At 39.1% G+C, this 21,905-nt stretch overlaps 2 protein-coding genes across 2 annotated transcripts in view; one reads left to right on the plus strand and one right to left on the minus strand.

Annotated features, from left to right (window-relative positions):
* Positions 1-6,578, plus strand: part of LOC101645590 (cytochrome P450 2J2-like) — a 50,674-nt gene extending 44,096 nt beyond the window's left edge. Inside the window, exon 9 of the mRNA XM_004699634.2 lies at positions 6,101-6,578. Coding sequence (XP_004699691.1) covers positions 6,101-6,279 — 179 coding nt within the window. The 3' untranslated portion in view covers positions 6,280-6,578. The remainder of the gene's footprint in view (positions 1-6,100) is intronic.
* A 941-nt stretch (positions 6,579-7,519) lies between these two features.
* HOOK1 (hook microtubule tethering protein 1) overlaps positions 7,520-21,905 on the minus strand; it is an 83,412-nt gene continuing 69,026 nt past the window's right edge. Inside the window, exons 18-22 of the mRNA XM_004699385.2 lie at positions 21,697-21,779; positions 21,065-21,165; positions 16,592-16,693; positions 13,155-13,223; positions 7,520-11,196 (exon numbers count right to left, since the gene is read on the minus strand). Of these exons, the coding sequence (XP_004699442.1) occupies positions 11,020-11,196; positions 13,155-13,223; positions 16,592-16,693; positions 21,065-21,165; positions 21,697-21,779 (532 nt within the window). The 3' untranslated portion in view covers positions 7,520-11,019. The remainder of the gene's footprint in view (positions 11,197-13,154; positions 13,224-16,591; positions 16,694-21,064; positions 21,166-21,696; positions 21,780-21,905) is intronic.

Below are 21,905 nucleotides of genomic sequence, written 5' to 3' on the forward strand. Positions count from 1 at the left end.
TTGCTACCACAGTTTCCAAACATTCTACAAGATTATATGCTAAAAGACTTGGTAGAATAGGATCTATGACTTCAGTTCTTATACTTCTACTCTTTTATCTCTCTAACCCAGCAGAAACATAACTCACCTCTCTACTACAAGGACCCTCAACTTCAGCTTTCATTTATGTTCACACCTTAGTCTTAGGAAGCAAGCTGCTGTGTCACAGTCTTAAACTCGGTTGCTTTTATTGCACACATGTCTACCTGCTAACTGCTAAGCTTTTCTGATATTGGTTGGGCTGTCTTACTTATGTAGGTGGTCAACCCGCTGAAGGCTAATTCAGTTTGCCCTCAGCTAGGGCAGCAGAGATCTGAGCCACATTGTCTCTCATCTTCTAATATGCTAGCCTGGAGTTCTTGACACTGGAATTCTGAGGCAGCGAATGGAAGGAAGTACACAAAGACGAAAGTCCGGGATTAAAACTGCACCGCATTATTGCACTGCATCCTGGTGGCCAATGCAGGCCATCAGAATGGCCCCAACTCAATAGATGGTGTCTGGGTTTCCCAGTCTGGCTGTAACCTTAGTACCAGAACATGAATTTGTTTTCTCAGAATTCTGGCAGCTAGAAGTTCGAATTCAGGACACTGGCTCTAGGGGAAGTTTCTTGACTTGCCTGCTCTGAGGAAAGATTTTTATGTCAACATCATTTTCTCTAGTATTCCTTATCTCCTTGATTATCCTTACTTGGCATCTGCATTGCCCTATTTGTACTTGACTTTCTCTCTGTATAGGGTCATTATGAGTTGGAATAAATTAGATGAGAGTGGGGTTTTTGTTTTATCATAGATCCCTATATTATCCCTATATTATCATTGCTTCTTACAACTCAAAAGTGCTAATGTTTAAGATGCACCCCACACTATTATGCCCTTATTTACAAAACAAAGCCTAATTTCAAAGGGTATTACTTCCACAGCTATAACACACACAAACACACAGACACATTGTCATCAGTCAGTTCCCAAATCGAACTTCACCCATTGCATTTTCTTCGATGATTGTTGTAAAGCAGGCAGAGGCCACAGCTGACCTCCTCTGTCTACAAACAGGAGGAAAAGAACCCATCTCCAGGACAAGGCTGATCGTCCCCAGGCAGCGGTCGGACGCTCTCTACCCTCAATCTTTGTTTAACCTCTGCTGGTACCAACCGCCTCCACCCACGACTCTCTCCTTTTCTGCGGGCTTCAAACACTCATTGCAATGGGCATCCACAATTCACAGACACGGCTCCTGATTATTTGGGTTTGTTGGGGAAATCCAAGTTACCCAAATCAAGATCCTAACACATGAAGGAAACCGCCATTGGCCCCCAGCAGAGCCTCTTCTTTCCCAGCAAGCAGCCCAGGCTCTCGTCCTCAGCCTCTCCGCCACTGTCCCAGCGCCTGGCCTCTGCTTCCACCGGGAGGACGCCTGCTCGCTCTTCTGCCTCACCGGCTCCCAGTCGGCTGCTGCTGCTCTGCCCTGTTCCATCTCGTGACCTCGGCTTCTGATCTCGCTGTGGCATGGCGTGGACTACCTCCCCCTCATCACACAGGGATTTCAAATTTCCTCCATTGGCCACTCTTCTTCCTCAATCGCTCCAGGGAATCTCTTCCTGCTTCGGAGAGGCCTCATTCTTAATGCCCGGAGGATGCCAAAAACGTGACCAATCCCCGAGTGAGAATTCTCTGACGGCGCATTTGGCCCTACTTGTCTGCTAACGTATCATGCTGCAGTGACTTGTGTGTGCTGCTGTGGTTCTGGAAGCTAGGCCAGTGGCTTTCCCAATACCAGGAGGGTCACTCACGGTGAACAGGTTTCAGCAGTGTCTCCAGACTAAGAACTGACTACGAAAAAGAAATCGGATGTCCTCTTCAGAGGAATTAGCCACTGAAAACGTTGTGGGTGACAGAAGAGCACTGTCACAGAAAACCACACAGATAGCAGCAGCGCGTTGTCAGAGCCGGTGGGTGCGTGAAGACAGGCCCTCAGGTCACAAGGCACTCAGAAGGTGACTGAGGGAAACCTGATTTCTTAAAGCAGCATCCACGGTAATGATCCTGATGGAGTAAAGCCTCCAGACCTTCCTTTGCTGATGAGGCACAACAACGTGAAAGAAACAGTTACAAACATCTATTATTAATTGGAACTTGAGATGTATGAAGTATGCATCTAGTAAATTTTGGGAGTAATCAAAAATGAAACGGAATGTATAAAGTTCAGTATTTGAGGCATTAGTGAGTGGAAATGGACTGGTATTAACCATGTTGAATTAGAAAATCATATAGCTTACTATGCCAGGAATTACATAATGAAGAAGAATGGCTTCACATTCTTCGCTAAAAATGACATTTCAATATCTATCTTGAAGTAAAATGCTGTCTGGATAATAACTATCCACATAAAGGAAATAACCCTGCAAATGAATGGAGCTGGTTACTGATGGAGCCAGCAATGTAACCAGCAAAATCCTAGCAGTACAGACTAAGAGGAAATATGTGAAATTGTTAATCAAGACTTTGTCTGGATCGTGGAATTACAAATATCTTTTATATATTTCATTTTCCTCTTTGTAATTTATTTGTTCGTTTTTGTATGTATTACTTAGAAAGAAGACAGGCTACGGCGCACGCAGGTGCACAGAGGTGAAGGCAGTGGCTGGCAGAGGGTGGTCCAGCACAAACGGGAATGGAGGGAAGGAAACCGGACGGCAGCAGCGCAGGGCAGGTGTGAGCACCCTAGGAAAATGCGGAGGGGTCTGCACAAGGTGCTAATGGCCTTGATGGGAGACTGGTTATTGACAGGGGAGAATGACACAACATGTAAACGTATGGAGAATATTCAGAGGGAGACACAAATATCAAAGTGGAGAAGAAAGAATGAACTTTGTTATGTTAGATTGAAATCAGAGGCTACATTCATGTGACTCGTGTTTACATAGATGGTGATGGATCAATAGATGTATATGTGGGTGTTTGCACACATATTTTTTGTATGCCTGCTCGCATTGCATGCATACACATATATCCCCATATATGTCCATTGAGACCACCTGGTACAGTAAAACTCTGATTTATCAGAGAGCACGTCTGAAGCCCAGATCTTAGTATTCGGTAATCAGAATCTACTAAAAGGAAAGCAGGACTTCTAGAAGACGAAGTGATTCGTGGCAAGCATCAAACATTTGATTGTGGTAGAAAATGAACAAGCCTGGAGTATCTTGAGTATTGAGATAAATATTGATTAACTTTTTTTAAAAAACAGGAACCCATGAATCCAAGCTGATCTAATAAATAAATGGGGAGGAGATCAAGTGTGTTTTTTGATGCCGAGTAGTTTGGGAAAATAAAGAAATTAGAAAATCCCCATTTATGGCAACATATGTACAAATGTGTTTGATACAATTGATATATGGGTTGTTATAAGAGCTGTAAGAGCCCCCAATAAAATGATTTATTTTTAAAAAAAGAGGAGCTGATACCAAGGGTTCAAGTAGAAAGTAAATGTTTAGAAAATGATGGCAACATATGTACAAATATTCTTGATACAATTGATGTATGGATTATTATAATAGCTGCAAGAGCCCCCAATAAGATTTTTAAAATTAAAAAAAAGGAAAAAATCACCATTCAGCAACACTCAGAGTAATAAATAATTTGGCCCAAAACCCCAAATTAATTCTAAGACTAGTCAATGAGAGATCATTTTTTTTACACTGTCTCAAAGAACGTCTTCATTCCAGAGTGAAAGTGAAGACTTCCACAGGGGAGAGCAAAGTTAGCATCATCAATGAGATCAATAAAAATCATTCTCATAACTTTGGTAATATTCCTGCCAAAAAGTCAAGCTCAATCAGGAGGAAACATGAGAGATGTTTCACAAAATAACAACAACAAAAAAAACCCCACAAGTGCTGGGTGGAATTCAACTCCAAGCCACCCGGTAGCGCAGCGGCTCTCCCCCTTCCTCACGCCATGACCCTTTACTACCGCGCCTCATACTGTGGTGACCCCCCCCCACCATAAAATTACTTTCGTTGCTACTTCATCAGTCATTTTGCTAGTTATGAATTGGGGGACCCCTGTGAAAGGGTTGTCAGACCTCCAAAGGGTTGCGACCCATAGGTTGAGAACCGCTGCTATAGACAGAGAAGAACTATCCCAGTGTGTTTCTGAGACAGAAAATCTCTACAACTTTCTATGGGTCATAAAAGTTAAGAGAGTGAAGAGCTATTCTGCACTGAAGGAGATTAAAGAGACATGGCAGCTAAATGCAACATGATTCTGAACTGGATCATTTTAAAGTAAAGGATTTTACTTTACAAGTGGTAAATTATTTAATGGTATCTAAGGATAAGATGGCGATAATGCATCACGAGTTGTTTTCTAATTTTGATGGTGTGCTGTGGTCATGTTGGAGAATGCCTTCTTTGTAGGAAATCTGTACATACTAAAGATTTCACTAAAGATGTTAGTTAACTTATTCTCAAATACTTCAAGAGAAACAAGTTTGATGTTTTGTTCTGAACATGTAAATTTACTTCCATACAAAAGATTGTGAAGTATGGTATAGACTCGTATAAGAAACCACTTGATCCTTACATGCTTAATTTATCTACTTTGAATTTTTTTGTTGTTGCTATGTATGGGTTTTCAGTCATAATAAAAGGCATGCAGAAATTAAGGGGGAAGTTTTGGAAGCAACAAGGATTTATGTGGGATACATATATTCTGAAGGGGCAGCGAATTATTTAATATGGCTCCTCTAGTCAAAATCTCTCCTAAAACTCCTACCAAGGACCTTTTCCTGCATGGGTCTATGAGAAGGTGGGGTAGATAGACAGCAATCACCTGTGATTAATTGTGATTAGGATTCCTTGGAGTGCCATCCTGCTGTGGATGAGCCCTGAGAATCAGGAGGAGGGACCTCATGACTAGCCAGAGCCAAGAGTGGAGCATGTCCTCTGGATCCAAACTCCTTGCACAGTGGACTTCCCGGATTCACACGACAGCTAACGGCATCAGAGCAGCAGCAGCAGAACCAGAAACCGGAGCATGGAACAGTGATGTACTTCCGCATTCACAGAACATGTAAAGAAGGGTGCAGGAGACTGGCTTTCAGAGGGGGATACACTTAATTCAGGGAGCTGTTTGCTGACCCCCAGAGCCTTCCATTTGAGGCTTCTAGCAGAGTGCTTTGTCCTTTGGGCACGTATTAGCAGACTTGACAGATCTTTGTAATGTTCTGATGAACAACTCAACCCAGAGCATTTCTCATTACAACTCAACTTACTTCCTTGATAAACCCTTTAATCATGACTTTGAAGTTCTGTGGAGCCATTGCAATGGGTATGAGAACTGAGAGAGGTAAAATAGAGGATATTACACCTCCCAAGTGGGCTCTGGGAGTTGGGATGTTGGCATGATGCCTGTTTCTTCACATCGATGCAGTTGTCACGTGGCATTTTCCCTCGTGTATCTGTCTTCAGAGGAAACCAGTCACATTAGGCTAAAGGCCCACTTTCTGACGGTATGACTTCAATTACATCTAGTATGTCTGTAACAACCCTACTTCAAGAGGTCACATCCTGAGGTTGTGAGGAGGATATAGGTTTCGGGACACTATCTACCAAGTAGAGCTGCTGTGCACTTAGAACGCCAGCTCTGTCCTTGGTTTATACCTCTGGAGAGGTTCTTTGGAAACACTGAAGATGCTAACACAGGTTAAGTATTTGGTTGTCTACTTTTGTCATTGCTGTTTGTTAACGTTTGAAAGACTTTAGGTCAAACAGCCACTCGAGATCAACCCAGCCTGTATTGTTAGACACCCCGCACCTTCACTCCTGTACCTGCCCTGGCTGACCCATGAAGGCATTTTTGAGTTTAGGACCTGGAACCACTTTCTCTGCCTCAACTTACCCTGGAGGTTGTTCAACTAAATGAGCCACTGTAAATGAAGTCTCGGGGACACAGGTCCCCCTGTGATCAGGTTGGCAGGGTGGGGGAGAGGATTTTAACCCCTGCCGGGTACCTTCTCCACCAGGAAGGTAGTTCAGTCTTCTGTTTTTGCCTTTCAGGAAAGCGGGCTTGCCTTGGAGAACAGTTGGCCAGATCTGAGCTGTTTATTTTCTTCACTTCCTTTTTACAAAAGTTTACCTTCAAGGCCCCGGCCAATGAGAAGCTGAGTACGAAGTTCAGAATGGGCATCACTCTCAGCCCTGTCAGCTACCGTCTCTGCGCGGTTCCTCGAGGGTGATGGCGCTGGAGGACGATGGGGGTGAGAGAGTCGGGGGCAACCCGGGGAGGCTGCAAGCAACATGGAGGGTGTTCTGAAGACAGCAGAGCCTGCTCAGAAGGGCGGGAACAGAACCAAGTAGCGCTGGAGAAGGATCTCAGGAACGGGACTAAGAGCCCCTAAATCCAAATCCCAGCTCCCCACCTCTTTCTCTTCCTAATGGATCCTTACATAGACCATTTATGTCCTCTAAGAATCAAAGGAAATGATGGATGTAAAGTGTTTATAAACCAATAAATACACCATTAAAGTTTTTGGAACAATTGACCTCCTGCTTTAAAGAGCTCCTAATGCTGTGCCCATTGTTGCAGATGCTGTGTGAATAGATCTTATCAGGGCCTTTCCGTTTCTCACTACCTCTCTAACAAGCCAATGCCCCACTGCAAGGACTGCTCTCTCTTGACATGCCCTAAGTACCTAAGATGAAGTCTCGCAATCCTTGCCTCTAAAGAGCATTTTGGCTATACTTTTTCCAAGTCAGATTTGTTTTTTTGGAAGTCCCTGGTATTTTCAATATTTTTCACCAGAACCATAATTCAAATGCATTCATTCTTCTTTAATGTCCATCTTTCACTTGCTTATGAAACAACTGAAAATACCATGGCCTGCGTCTTTAGGGTAACACTTTAGTCCTCAAAGTAAAATCCTTGCTTTGGGTTTCTATTACGAAATGAAGGAGCAGTAGTAGCACAGTAAGGCAGGTGTTGGACTACTAACTACAACGTTGGTGGTTCAAATCCACTTTGAGAGAGAAAGGAGAGGCTATCTGCTCTCTAAAGACTTGGCCTTGGGAACCCTACATAGGGTCACAATGACTTAGCATCACTGGATGGCAGTCAGCTTAGGAGGTGAAATCGACTCGATGGCTGGGATTACTAAATGTAAAGAGAAGGAAGGCTGGAGGCTGTCGGAGGTAGGGTGGGGTGTGGAGGTTCAGTGGGTGGGAATGAGTATCTCTATCAGAGAAAAATGCTCTGGGAGCTATGCTGATGCAGGATATTTGGTAAAATTAGAGAACATGAGAAAACATTCTCTGACACATAGTACGATTGACAAAAAGTTTTCCAAAGAAAAACAAAATTGAGGTATACAATTAATGCAATGTACTTTTTCTTTACTAATCCAATATTTAAGTCTTTTATTTAAAGCAGCAAATAACGTACATTTGTATCCACTTAAAAAAACACACACATACAAACCATTAGACCACAGGAGCAGAAAATTTATTTACTTAAAACATTTTACAACTATTTTATCATCAATCATTAAAATAATATCCCAAATACTTAAAAAAATAAATCAAGTATTGCTTTTATTTTTCAAGTGTCAAAGTCTTTGCTGTAAAAAATAGAAAGGGCCTCTTTATAAGCTCAATGTTACATTTAAACTCAAGTTTAGTAATACACACTATTTTCTTTTATGATTGTGCTTTATGAATTCCCAAACTACTTTTCAATGCACAGTTTCACAATAGCGTGTATGCGTACAATCCACATACACACGAGTTCACATAGGAATGTTCCATTAAACGGACAGCTAGAGCACCTAGCACAGCGAGCACGGTGGCTCAAAGCCGTCATGGAGGGCAGAGGTGCCACCACCCAGAAAGAGGCTTAGATGTCAAGTGTCGTTTCCAAACACAGACATTATTTTTTAATCTACACCTAATCATTAGTTTGACAGTCTTATCCTTGGAAAAATAAATCAACTTCACAGATTTCTCAATACATTGAATGAATCTCAGAATATTATCACTTATTTGTATACACATTTTTTATGTTAAGAAGAGAGAAATGAATATAAATCTTAGAGCTAATGCTCAAAACTAAAGAAAATTTTCAAACTGGTCTATAGTTTTATTTTATAATCACTGAGTTATTCAATTCCTCTATCATATATATTAGTGCTGAATTTTTCTTCCATAATATATCTGGGCTTCAAAAAGTTCCAGAAAAAATGGAATTAAAAGATAATGTAATTTTCCTAAGAACTTTCACGTGCCCTTTCCTATGCACTCAGCCTGTCACACAACACTGGTGTGCACCAGTCATGGTTCCCGAAGGAGTATTTATAATGCTCTATCACCCACAGGGTGTCAATCTTACCACGCTAACCAGATGTGGAAACGAATCTCACTTCTGATCAGTTCCTGAATTTCTGTATGATTACTCACATTAAGAAAGAACTTTAAATTACATTAACCTTGTATAAATACTCCTATCAAACATTTTAAATTCTACTTATCAACTACAAAAATGATAAATCAGAAAATTTGTCTTTTCTCTTTTTAGAAAAAAGAATCTAGTCTCAGGTTCTGATTCAGAATTTGCATAAATTATTTAGAAATTACCAGTATATTAATAAAAATTTGTTAGGAGCAATTGAACTGTGAAAATACACATTTTTTGAAATTGATGTTTGTTTCACAATAAAATCCATTAAAACTGAGCTTGAAAATTCTCAATTATAAACACGTATTAAACACCAAAGGGGCAAATGCTTTCGCTATACTGAAATGCCATATTTAGAAAATTTTCAATAGCGTGCTAAAATTCTTTCAAAAACTTATTTCATATCAGTAAGAGTTACAGGCAAGCAGCAACTACAAGAGCATATGAGAAAAATAAAAAATATGACGGGGCTTCAAAAAGTACACAGAAAAAAACAAAATTAAAAAATAATGGAATTTTCCCACAAACTCTTTTAGAAGCCCCTCAGCAGAACTGTACCAATAAAACACACCTAAACCTAAGAGGTAGCCAACAGACGTAACCCTGATAAAAGATCCTGTCCGATTGTACTTATGATTACAGAGCTGATGCTGTACGAAATCCTTCTCTATTTTTAATGATTAAAAACCTGGACAGAATCCAAAACCTAGATATCTAAATACCATATATACTCGGGTAGAAACCGAGTTTTTTCAGCACATTTTTACTGCAGTTTTTGTAGTAAAATTAGGTGCCTCAGCTGATATTCGGGTCAGCTTATACTCGAGCATTTATGGTACATAATACTGTGAATAAAACAATACTTGTACTTGAAAAGCATGACTATGGATAAAAGTCTAGACCAGGGAGTCTATGGCCAAATCTGTTCTGACACCTGCTTTGTTCTTGCTGTTTTTCTGTTTTTTGGTTTTGTTTTGATAAGGTTCTATTGGAACACAGTGAGATCATTTATTTACAAATGAACTCTATCTGCTTTTACCCTATAGTGGCAAAGCTGATCAGCAAGAGAGATCATATGACTCACAAAGCATAAAACAGTTACTCTCTGGCTCTTTACTGACAGACAGCTGACCCCTGACCCCTCAGGTCTAGACATACTCCTGAGAGATTTAACCATGGAAATCACACAAGGTTTTCGACGGCAGGGAATATAGGATGCTAGTTATGTCACAACTACTACTTCTATCCCAAACTGTCCCTGTATTGGTCTTGTTTTTATTTTTATACTCTCACACCAAAGCATTCCTAAGATAATTTAAGAGGTATTGCCTAACAGAACGTTCTGCAGTGGTGGAAATATTCTCCACCTGCACTGCCCAGCTCAGCAGTCACTAGCTCTTCTGTGGTTGTTCAGCATTTTGAAACACACGAGTGAGAAAATGAAAACTGAAACTCAATTTTTAAGTTCAATTTAAATTGCTTCATGTGGTCTACAGATACTGTTTTGAACAGCACAGATTTACTAGGACTAAATTAATATCCCAAGTGATGAATCTTAAAAAGTGATGACCAAAATTCATCAGAGTAACACCTTTGCAAACAAGACTTTGGGCAGAAATGCGCTAAATACAACAAACTCAGCTTGACAGATTTCTTAATTAGTGAACAAACTCAAACGAGTTCCCCATTGTTTCAGCTGCATTCTCTCTCTCGATAATGAGCACACAAGCTGCTGGGCTATGACATGCCTTTCTTTTTAACAGACCCCCAAAATCCGCGGGGCTGGAAAGGAATCGTGAAATTGCTCATTAACATATTTATGTAGACTTTTCACACTTTTCAGCTTGATGTTCACCAGAAAGTCACCTCTTAAAAATGCCCAGTTTGTTTTCACATCCATAACATTTCAAACTGTAGAGAAGCACTGATCTATCTTAGGTGCACATGTGAACCATTACCTCTTCTGGATCTACAATTTTCCAATTTCACACTCTTACTATGAGACAGTCTTCAACAGTCAAGTCTTCCAAAAGTTCTACTCTCAGCGACATAAAATATACTCATTGAATGACAGAATTAAAAGAACAGAAATAATAACCTGTATACATCAAGTCAAAGAAATTACTCTTGTAATAGCTCTATGTGCCTACCTCCAGATTATGTATGTATGGATCATGATAAAAAGAATAAATATCCTTTAAATATTCTCGATTCTATATAGCAAATTAACCACATGATTAGAGTAAGTGAAGACATTACACTAAAATATACAAAATCAATTTCAAAGTGCAAAACTCTTCAAAGACAAATATGCTTAAGATGTATGCCTACGTTACATCTTCCAATTACTCAAGTGAGAGATAGCTCAGTCTATACTTTGTTTGCCAAGTCAGCTGGCAAGATTCATTTCATGAATTTTGATTTTAAAGTAGCCGTGAGCATTCATTACACATTTTCTTCTTAATGTGGCGGTTACTTGAAAGGGGTAAGTGATTTTAAGGGCACTCCTGTTGAAGCTCTCCTTTGCCGTTTAATCAGTTGTTGCAGCAGGAACTCTCACAGAGAGATGGCGTCTGGTGGCGGTGATGCACCTTTGCTGAGCTAAGAAAGACCGTGCGGGAGCACCAGCAGCAGAGTCTCTGCAAGCACCGCTGCTGCTGCCGCTCATAAGCCTAGATTCCATCCCCAGTTTCTGGAATGCGAGACTCTGGAATGATTAAAAAAATAAGTAACACAATGAAGCAGTCATATAGCCTTTAAGACTTTGCACAATGTTTTTTACATATAAGGATAAGTCAGAAAGTATTGCTGCAAAAATCATAAAAACCTTTATTCAATAAAAATACCCAAATGTGAAGCTACTTTCTCCACAAACACCTCCCCACCCCCACCCCCACCAATTGAGGTCTGTGCAGTTCTGGATTCTGAGTTCCTTTGATTAACATCATGTCAAAATGACAAATTGGGCATTCTTGACTCAATCAAATTGTGTCTTTTAGAGGTTAAGTTTGGGAACACAAGTCTTCAGGGGACAGTCGGGGCTGCCTCTGATGAAATACTCCCAGGGAAGTCCTTGATATCCTGGGGATATGTGCAGGTGCATTGTTGTGATAGAAAACAATTCCTCAGTGCACTGTCCCAGTCTTTTTCTATTATCTTTAACACTTAAAGTCCCCATAATTTTACTGTGTCCTTCAGGAACATTTATCAAAATCATCATCTCTAGGGTACCAACAAAACCCCAACTCACTATAAGCTTCTGAACTGACCTCTATGCCTGGAATTCAACTGCCCCAGACCTCCTTGGAAGCTATTGTTTTCATGGATCTGTTCTCTGCCTCATATTAGAAAATCCACGACTCATTCCCAGTTATGACGTATTCCATAAAATTGCCTTCCTTAGTTCTGATCTTGCTTAAGACACTGATCAAACAATGTATAACATTGGGCTAATCTGCTGCCCAACCTCTTTTAAATTGTTGAAAAGCAAGGAAGTTACCTTGAGGACTAAGGTGTTAGAAGACCCAAGACATGGTATTTACAATTGCCTCACATGCATATAAAAGTTGGACCTTCAATAAGGAAGACAGAAGAATTATTGATGCATGGTACATACATTATGGTGCTGTTGAATAATATTTAAAGTGCCATGTGCTGCCAAAATAGTAAGCACATCTGTCTTGGAAGAGGTATAGCCAGAATGGCCTTTAGAGGAAAGGATGGAGAGACTTCATCTCACTAACTTTGGACTTGTTTTCAGGAGAGACCAGCCCCTCAAGAAAGAAATCTTGCTTGGTCAAGCTGAGGGGCAGCTAAAAAGAGGCAGGCTGATGGACCGATGCAGTGACTACAATCATGAGCTCAGGCTTGAGAACACTGTGAGAATGGCACAGGGCTGGGGTGTTTCCTTCTATTGTACTACAGGGGCCCTAGGAGTGAGAACCGACTCAGTGGCAACTCAGGACAATCATACAGAGACAAAGGCAAGTGAATTACTGAGAGCACTCGTCTGCACCACTCATTGATTAAACCCATCTTGCTTGGAAGACTCCAAGCACATACGACCTGGGGCCCTAGGAGCAATACTTTTGGTCTTACCAAAAAGTCACTGAATCTTCAAAACAACAGTACAAGCAGGGGGTCCACATTTTTATAGGAAAAATAAGGTCAAAGAAGCTAATTAATCTGTATATAGTACTGCTAACAAGTAGAAAGCAATGCACCTGTTTTCTCAATTTTATTCCTCTAAACTTGAATTCATTACATCAAAGGTAATTTTTTGTATTTAGGTCACCACTCTACAAGCTATGGCAAGATACACTAACAATATAAAAGATTAGACTGTCTAGGTGATTTTTTGGGGGGTCTTGAAAAGAATCTATTTTTTTCAATTTTTTTTTTATAAATCATTTTCTTGGGGGCCCCTATAGCTCTTCTAACAATCCATACACCAATATCTGTTCATATGTTGCCATCACCATTTTTGAGACATTTTCTTTTTACTTGAGCCCTTGGTATCAGTGCCTTTTTTTCCCCTCCCATACTCATGAACCCTTGACAAATTAAAAATTATAATCATTTTCATATATTACACAGTCTGCTGTCTCCCTCAACCAATGTTTCGTTGTTTGGCCCCCTCTAATCGCTAGTGGAAATTCAACTCACCTTATTATACCAGGCAGAGACAATGAGCTTTTCTTCATAATCACGGAATTTTGCTACCTTACATTCGCTCTACAAAAAGATGATTAAGACTGTTAAAAAAAAAAATCACAGGAACCATCTAAAACTATTACAAACTAAATAATTTCTTCATTATACTCATTATTGACAGCATCTGAAGGATAAATTTGAGACCGAAAAATAGTCAAAACGTTTATTGGATCATAAAGAAATGCAACAAGACCTTTAAGAAAGAATAGGCTCTGTGTCTGGTAGAACAAAGCCAGTAGAAAAACAAAAGCGAAAGCAAAACCAAACTACATCATTCTTATGCCACAGCCCCTTATGCACAGAAGAGGCGCCAGCAAACTTTAGACAGAAGACACAGTCCTGTCCCTCACAACAATTTAAAACGACTCAAGAGCATACATACATCTTTACCAATGAAATCACCATTTTCTGAGTACTGTCCTTTACGGTTTTACTTGAGAGCCACAGGCACAAACGGAGAGAGCCATGTGGCTGCCGGGCTGCACTGTGCAGACCTCTACTCCAGACAACAAGGACCTAGCTAGGTAGGACCCCGTGGGGCTGCTTCTATGGTCGAGGAAAGACTTTGAAGAAAATAACCAAGCAAATCCTTTAAACACTTTCTGCCTCTAACACTTGGCACAAATTGTTGTCCCTCAAGTCACAGTGACCTGTAATACCAAGTTTCTTGTGGCCTTATTTATCTGCTACCTTAAGAGTCTGACATCCACCTTCAAATTACACTACTATAACTATTTTTAAATTTGGTCAATCATTAGATTACTGTAGGTTTATATTAAAAATATTCTAGCTTGAAACTGGAATCTTCTTTCAGGCAAGACAAAGATGCTCCTGACATGAAAAGCCTCATGCAGGGACTCAAGAACAGTGAGGGAACGAGAGCCTTTCTCCCAGCTCACACAGCACCAGACCGACTCCCAAACTCCCAAAGAAGGAGGCAGACAACATGCCCTCTGCTACTGACATTATTTTTCTCCTTTTTCCTTGTGCAGTGTAGGTGTGTAGGCTAAGATACATGCTTACATGCTAAGTCTTGGAACAGAGGGTTTCCCCTCTCTGTTAAAAGTTAGATGCACCATTTTCTTGTCCTTTTTCCATTTTAAATATCAAAAAGAGTGTATTTTCATTCTGGATTTCTTTGGGATGGAAATAACCTGAAAGATTTAGATTTCAGAAATATCCACTCCAACTCAATGTTTTACAGATGAAGTGAAGAGAGAAGTGAAAGGGTTACCAACAACGCTGTAAACCAGGCCTCCTGATTTATGTCTTTTTTAATGCTGGTATACAAAGACAGACCTCTGCTGTCAAGATACTCCCAGCAAATGCCAACAAGTCCAATGCTGTCTGCTATGGGCTGAATGAATGAGTTCAAAGTGCATGAAGTCATACGGAGAGAGAACAGACTTTGCCTTTTAGGAATGCAAGGAAAGATTTGAGAAGTGATGTTTGAGTTAGGTCTTGAAGAACTAATTGAATGTCTTCAGAGAGCCGCCCATATAATATGTGTTTTATAAGGTAACGCTTAGCTTGGACAAGCACACATTTTGATAGAAAGTGTTTATCAAGTTGGTATATACTCAGGGAAGGGAGGGTGTTAAAGTTTTTAAACCAAAATATTTTTACCACAGACTAGCTATGGCTCAGATTTTAAATATACATACATACATATATAGGAAACAAATGTTATATTTATACATATAATTAACAGTAAAATAATAGCATGTAAGAGGGAGTACCCCCAAAACACTGGAAGCTATGTATTTAAATTATTTAACAAAACAAGCTTATCACCTTCAAAGTACTCTCAATTACACTTAAAACATTAGTCAAATGTGCAATTTCATTCTTGGGGACATTTTTCAAATCATCTGTTTGGATGGCTGACAGCAACTCCCTCGTTTTTTCTTCATCTCTTCTATGTCATCAAATTTCTGTCCTTTCATGTCCCTCTCCAGTCACGGAAACAAAAAGACTCACGGAATGAGGTTAGGTGAGTAAGGTGCATGTGCCAAGAGAGGCATGCCGCTTTTTGCCAAAAAGCTGGCGCACTGAGATGGCTGTGTCTGCCACAAATCAGGCCTTTTTCACCACACAATTATGCAATCTTTACAGAAAACCTCTAAACAGAAAGCTTGATTAACAGTCTGACCTGGTGGAACAAACTCCAAATGCACAATGATTTAACATTTTCATCTGTTCGGGAGGTTGACAGACATCCAGAACAGGGTTTGTCATCAATCAACATCTCCCTGTTTTGAAGTGAGGAAACCACTCGTACACTTAAGCTTTCCCATAGCTCTGTCCTTGTAAGTTGTGTTCAACATCACAACAGCTTCTGTGGCATTTTTTCCAAGCAGGAAAAAAAATTTCACGGCCGCACCCTGTTCTCTTAAATCAGCCATCAAAAAAATGAGGTTTGAGCAAAACTGCTTTTATAAAAAAAATTCACTGTGACCAGAGAGAACCTTCCTAGGCAACACCACTGGGTATACAAACTCAGAGCGAGATGCGAGATGCTCACCTAGCGCAAAAAATGCATACTAGGAAAGCTCCGCTCTGCTCAGCTCAATTCTGTTTTTTTGGGGAGGACCCCCTCATATTTCTCTGAAATATAGCATTTTCAGATAATGTAAAAATAAGCCAACTATCAATTATAAGAATTTCATTGTCAGTATGCAGAATTCAACATGGCTCTGCAATCCTATATATTATTATTAAGAAATTTACACTATTTTTAAAATATGAAAAGCACAATATGCAAAATAGTACTTTTGTGAAACATTTTACAATGAAGCTAGAGTATTCTCATTTAAAAAGTATAAAAATTATACAGGGCCATATTGAAATACTTAACCTACCAATGTAACTACCAGCGCAAAAAGTTAAATGAACGCATGCCATTCATAGCAAAATTAATAATAAAAATTTCCCAGTTAGCTCAATGGCTTACTGGGAGCTTATAAATACTTCCTTTATCGCAATTCCAACTGATAAACTTGTTTGAGATTAGGTCAGATAAAAGAAGATAGAGCTGTTTAACCGAGTTTAAGCACAGCACGCTTTAAAAGATGAGATCAGTTTCTTTTTTAAAGTTCTGAATGAAAATCCCATCAGTAGAATTTTGAAGTAGCATTGGAGCAGGACTCTGCTAGAAATTCAGGGCCCTTATAGAAGGAGAACGATACAGGCAGCATATAAACAGGTACATAAACTGCATAAAGACTAATATTATGATCTAGTGAGGTATTTTTTAATAAACATGCCAGGTGCTAAAACCTATTTCTAATTTCTTGTGACACTTGATAATTAATGCCAAATATATGACAGCATTTAATTACCAGATATTCACAGAATAATTAGGAGATGAATGAATATGGAAATTTTACCTCCAGAATCTCAATTCTTCTCTCTTTTTCTGCCAACTGTTTTCTAAGTAGCATTATTTCAGCTGATGCTGGATTTAATTTGGGATCTAAAGTCTTTATTACCTGTTAAAAGAAAAAAACAAGATATTGTGTGTTCATTTTATCTTACTGCATTTTAAAATATAAATTCTATAAAGCCCATGTAAGATAAATGGAAAATCCCCTAGAAAGTGATCCAAGAGCCAACCAAGTCTGTTTCATCATCTAATATAAGTTCTAAAGAAGAAGATAAATGAAAAACAAAACTTCAGTACAAAAATAGAAAATATTTATCTCAAAATCAAGTGTTCCCCACACCTCAGTAATAGGAAATAGCTTTATAAGCCTTTTCAAATTTTGAGCAATGATATCTAGAAATAGTTCATTGGCATTTACCTGAAGAAAATACATTTTTTAAAAATGAATTTAATAACGATAAGGGGACTTGCTGATTTTACAAAATAAAATTAACACAAAAAAGTAAAATGAACAATCTAGCTCATATAGAACTATGTCATTAAATGTAATTCAGAAGGTCAGATCAACATAATAGATGCTGAAAACGATATAATAGATGATAGATGTCAGTGGTTTAGAAATTTGTCTTCAGACCTAGGGTGCTCATTCCCATCATTTAAATAAAACACTAAAAGATGGGTAAAAGAGATGTTTTATCAGAATATAGTTAAGAAACTGAACTTAATTATGAAGTGAACAGTCTGTTAGGAGACAAATCTGAAAATGTGATTTACAACTTACAGGCATAAACTACAGAATACGTCAAAATAAGGATATCCATATAATAATATATCTACTAAAATAATTTAATGAGTTATAAAAATGTTAACTATATTTATACAAGGAAAATCTGAAAGACATATTCTTTAAATATTACTAAATCGTACTGTTATTCATTTATGCATTTAAAAACAATTTACTCAGTGGATGTATGTGGCTGTTAAGGAGCCCTGGTGGCATTGTCTGCAAAGCATTGTTATTAACTTCAAGGATCGGGGTTCAAACCCACCTATAGCACCTGAGGGAAAAAGAGGCTACCTGCTACCTAAAGACTTCCGGCTTCAGAAACCCTACAAAGGGCTGTGATGAGTCAGAAAGGACTTGATGGTAGTGGACTTGTTTGGGGTTTTTACATATGCTATTACAACCAAAATAAAGCACAACGGAAATACAGCAACTAATGAGAGACAAGGTGCTAGCCATCTCAGGGCTCACACGATAAAAGGGGGACATTTTAAAGAATATCAACCATGCTAGAATAACCTTTTATTTAAATTTCTAAGTGATGACAGTATGGTTATGACTTCTTCTATTCTGAGTTTTTTACCATGAATACACATTTCTGTCATGTGTTTCCTCCTTTTACCCCACAAATAACATTCAGGGTTTTGTAAAAAGAAGACAAGCTTACCAAAGCAGGCAACTGCTTTGTTTTGTTTAGCTTTTGCTTGTTTAATTATTTATTTTTACTTGTTTTTAATGGCAATATTCATTGTGACAAAAATATGGTATTGTCATTACTTTGTTAATTATACTACTTTAGGATGCCATTTAGAAATACAGTGAACCCTTGCCACTTGGCGCTTCGACTTCCGCGGCTTCACTCTATCGCGGTTTTTGCATAACAGCGCATGCTCTGTCATTACTGCCACTGATCGGCTCATACTGTACACGCTTCTGTCTGCATCGCTACATATCGGAGCTACGTATCAGATGCATTTTTGCTTTTGTACAGTGTACTGTAATTGTTTGTGATTTTTAAGAAATTTTATCTAAGCCCTATGATGGCTCCTAAACGAGCTGCTTCTTCTAAGCCTTCTGACAATAAAAATAAGCGCCAGAGGAAGATGCTCACCATCCAGGAAAAGGTAAAACTTTTGGATATGATCAAAGATGGCAAGAAAATCGTGGAGGTTGAACGCCATTTCGACTTGAATGAGTCTTCTGTTCGCTCTATCCGTAAAGAGGAAAAACACATCCGTGCTACGGCTAATTTCACTTTCAACAAGGAAGCAAAGTGCATCGTGACAAGTCGTAATACGTTCATAGTAAAAACGGAGTCTGTCCTAGCCGTTTGGATCAATGACAGGCGCAAGAAAAACATTCCGTTGGATTCGATAGTCATCCGGGAGAAGGCAAGGCAACTCTGTCAGCGTTTTACAGCAGACAAACCTCAACCAGAATCCTCTTCTGCAACGTTCGTGGATTTTACAGCGAGCAAGGGTTGGTTCTCTGTAATTTACACTTTCTACTATATCCATTTATATATTTTTAGCTGGGATAAACTGAACTGTAATAAAGACTAACTGGATGTTTGCCAACCCTATCCTGTTCTAGAAACACAGCAAATAAGGGTAGCTGCCTTCTTGCAACTGGGTGCAGCAATGCCTGAGTTTTACCTACTGAAATAAGAATGACTCACAATAGGTTTAGGGGCTGGATCATCACATACCTCCCATGCAATCTATGCTGTCTTGCCTCACCAAATAGAGGGGCATCAGTACATGGAAATCATATGATGAAGAAGGCAGAGTGTTGTCAACTTTTAACTCTGAATGAGTGAATAGTACAGAAATTCCTTCTCACCCATGATCACACTTCCTGTGATTAGGGAAACCAAAGAAACCAAACCCCAAGGAAAACCCCAAACCTACTGTCACCGAATCGATTCTGATTCATTAGTGACCTTACAAAGGGAGGATAGTCCTGCACCCACTCTGAGACGATACATTGTTACAGGAGCAGAGAATATAATTTCTCTCCTTTGGAGTGGCTGATGGGTTCAACCTGCTGTTATCAGCTCAGTACAGAGTTCATTACTCCATTAGGGCTACTTAGTAGTAAGTTTCTATCTTGCTAAGCCTTGAGAGACTGAAGTTTATCCATTGCTGTTAGTACTGTTTACACTGTAATCGATAAATATATGTGTAACATAAATAGAAGGGTGAAATACATAGTCAACCTTGTAAAACCTTGAAATAAGCTTTGTTTACTCAAGATAAAGAAACCTCCTCTGAGAAAACTCAACATGAAATCAGGAGAAGATATATAAAAATTAATGGAAATGAAAGACTTTATGTGAAGAGTACATACAAACATTTGAAATAAAAAGTATTAAATGAGAAAAAAATCAAAAGGTTTAACCTAGTGAACATTAATGGAAGAAGCACACCAGTCTACCCCGACAGGATCGCTGAAGACAAAGCGGGTGAATAAGCAAATGCGGTGAAGAAAGCTGATGGTGCCCAGCTGTTAAAAGATATAGAAACTGTGGTCCTATAGGCTGGAAGATAAACAAGGGGCCATCTAACTGAGAAACAACAAAGCCCACATGGAAGAAGTACACCCGCCTGTGAGATCACAAGACATGGAAGGGATCAAGTATCAGGTATCAAAGACAAAAAAAAAAAAAAAATCATAGCATTGTGAATGAGGGGGTGTGTGGAGTGGGGACCAGAGGCCTATCTGTGGGAAATTGGACATCCCCTTGCAGAAGGGCTGTGGGGAGGAGACAAGTCAATCAGGGTACAGTGTAGCAATGATGAAATATACAATTTTCCTCTAGTTCTTGAATGCTTCCCTCTCCCCACTATCATGATCCCAATTCTACCTTACAAATCCGGCTGGACCAGAGGATGTACACTGGCACAGATAGGAACTGGAAACACAGGGAATCCAGAACAGATGAGTCCTTCAGGACCAGTGGTAAGTGTGGCGACACTGGGAGGGTGCAGGGAAGATGAGGGAGAAAGGGGGAACAGATGACAAGGTCAAAATATAACCTCCTCCCTGGGGGATGGACAGCGGAGAAGTGGGTGAAGGGAGACATCAGACAGTGTAAGATAGGACCAAATAATAATAATTTATAGATTGTCAAGGGTTCATGGGGGAGAGGGGAGCAGGGAGTGAGGGGAAAAATGAGGAGCTGATACCAAGGGCTCAAGAAGAAGGCGAATGTTTTGAGAATAATAATGGCAACATATGTACGAATGTAGTTGACACAATGGATGGATGTGTGGACTGTGATGAGAGTTGTACAAGCCCCCAATAAAATGATTTTTTTTTTAAACATTAAAAAAATTAGTGTTTAGCTATCTAACCTGTACTAAATATAAACCAACTTAAATGAACTTTTCATCAAGGGCCACATTGTTCATCGTAATGGTTAAAGATTCCATACACGATTATAGTGATTTTTTTCACTACTGACGTCATGATAGTCAACGTGCATACTGTCTCAATGCGCCAGTCACATTCCATTTTCTCTGATACTAACATGTGAGACCAGGGACCGAGGGCTTAGGTGGACACACTGGGAATCTGAGAGGCCAGCAGCAGAATCCTCCACTAATGCATGAACCGCAAGGCAGTCAGTGCAACGGGCTTCATTAGAACACGAGTCACAGAGATTGAAGTTCTGAAAGTGAAAGGACTCACATTTCTCGCCTTTTCTAAGTACATTTTATATCTTTCCTCCATTGCTTTCATATCTTCATCTTTCTTCTGAAGAGCAGCTTCAAGTTCCTTGATCTTTTGTACTATTAATAAACATGCAAAAATTTAAAAAATATTTCATCCTCACACAAAAATTTATATTATATTAATTTTTCTAATGACTGACAAAGTAACTTAAAAAATAAATTTCCCATACCTTCTTTGCCATAAACTTTCATCTAAAACTGTTAAGCTACTATCAGCATACTTTTGTTTCTTATTGTTTCTCACAAAAATGTCTATAATCTGTCTTATCAAGCTTTTTTTCACCTTTTAATAAAGTAATTAAATGACTAAGTATACCTTACAATATTGGTATAAAAAGTAAGGGCAAATCAAGCATTTCTACATACCACTTTGAAGTTCATTGTTATATAATTTAAAATCAGTATTTTATTAAAGTCTCATATTAATTCTATTATTTTATAATGTTTGATACTCCTTTATATCACTTAGTTTTATCAAATTACATTTTAAAAATTACCATAGTATTTTCAATGTATCTACCTATGCATTATCCAAAGAGACAGAGTTTTTACATTCTTCAACTAAATAGTCTTTTATAAATAACCTACCATTTTGGTTTACATCTGGCTGAAGATCTTCAATGAGCTCTTGTTTCTTCTGTAGTTCTTCATGGGCCTCTGTTAGTTTTTCCCTAAGCAGTGGAAAGAACATGGGGCTTTGGAGTCAAATAGATATAAGAATAAAAACTGGTCTCTGCGTCGGACAGGGCAAGATATGACAAAATACCCATTTATAAACTATCAAGGGCTCATGCGGG

This window comes from Echinops telfairi, unplaced genomic scaffold, assembly GCF_000313985.2.
Source record: "Echinops telfairi isolate 266 unplaced genomic scaffold, ASM31398v2 ScPeMD7_443;HRSCAF=831, whole genome shotgun sequence".
NCBI classification, from domain to species: Eukaryota; Metazoa; Chordata; class Mammalia; order Afrosoricida; family Tenrecidae; genus Echinops; species Echinops telfairi.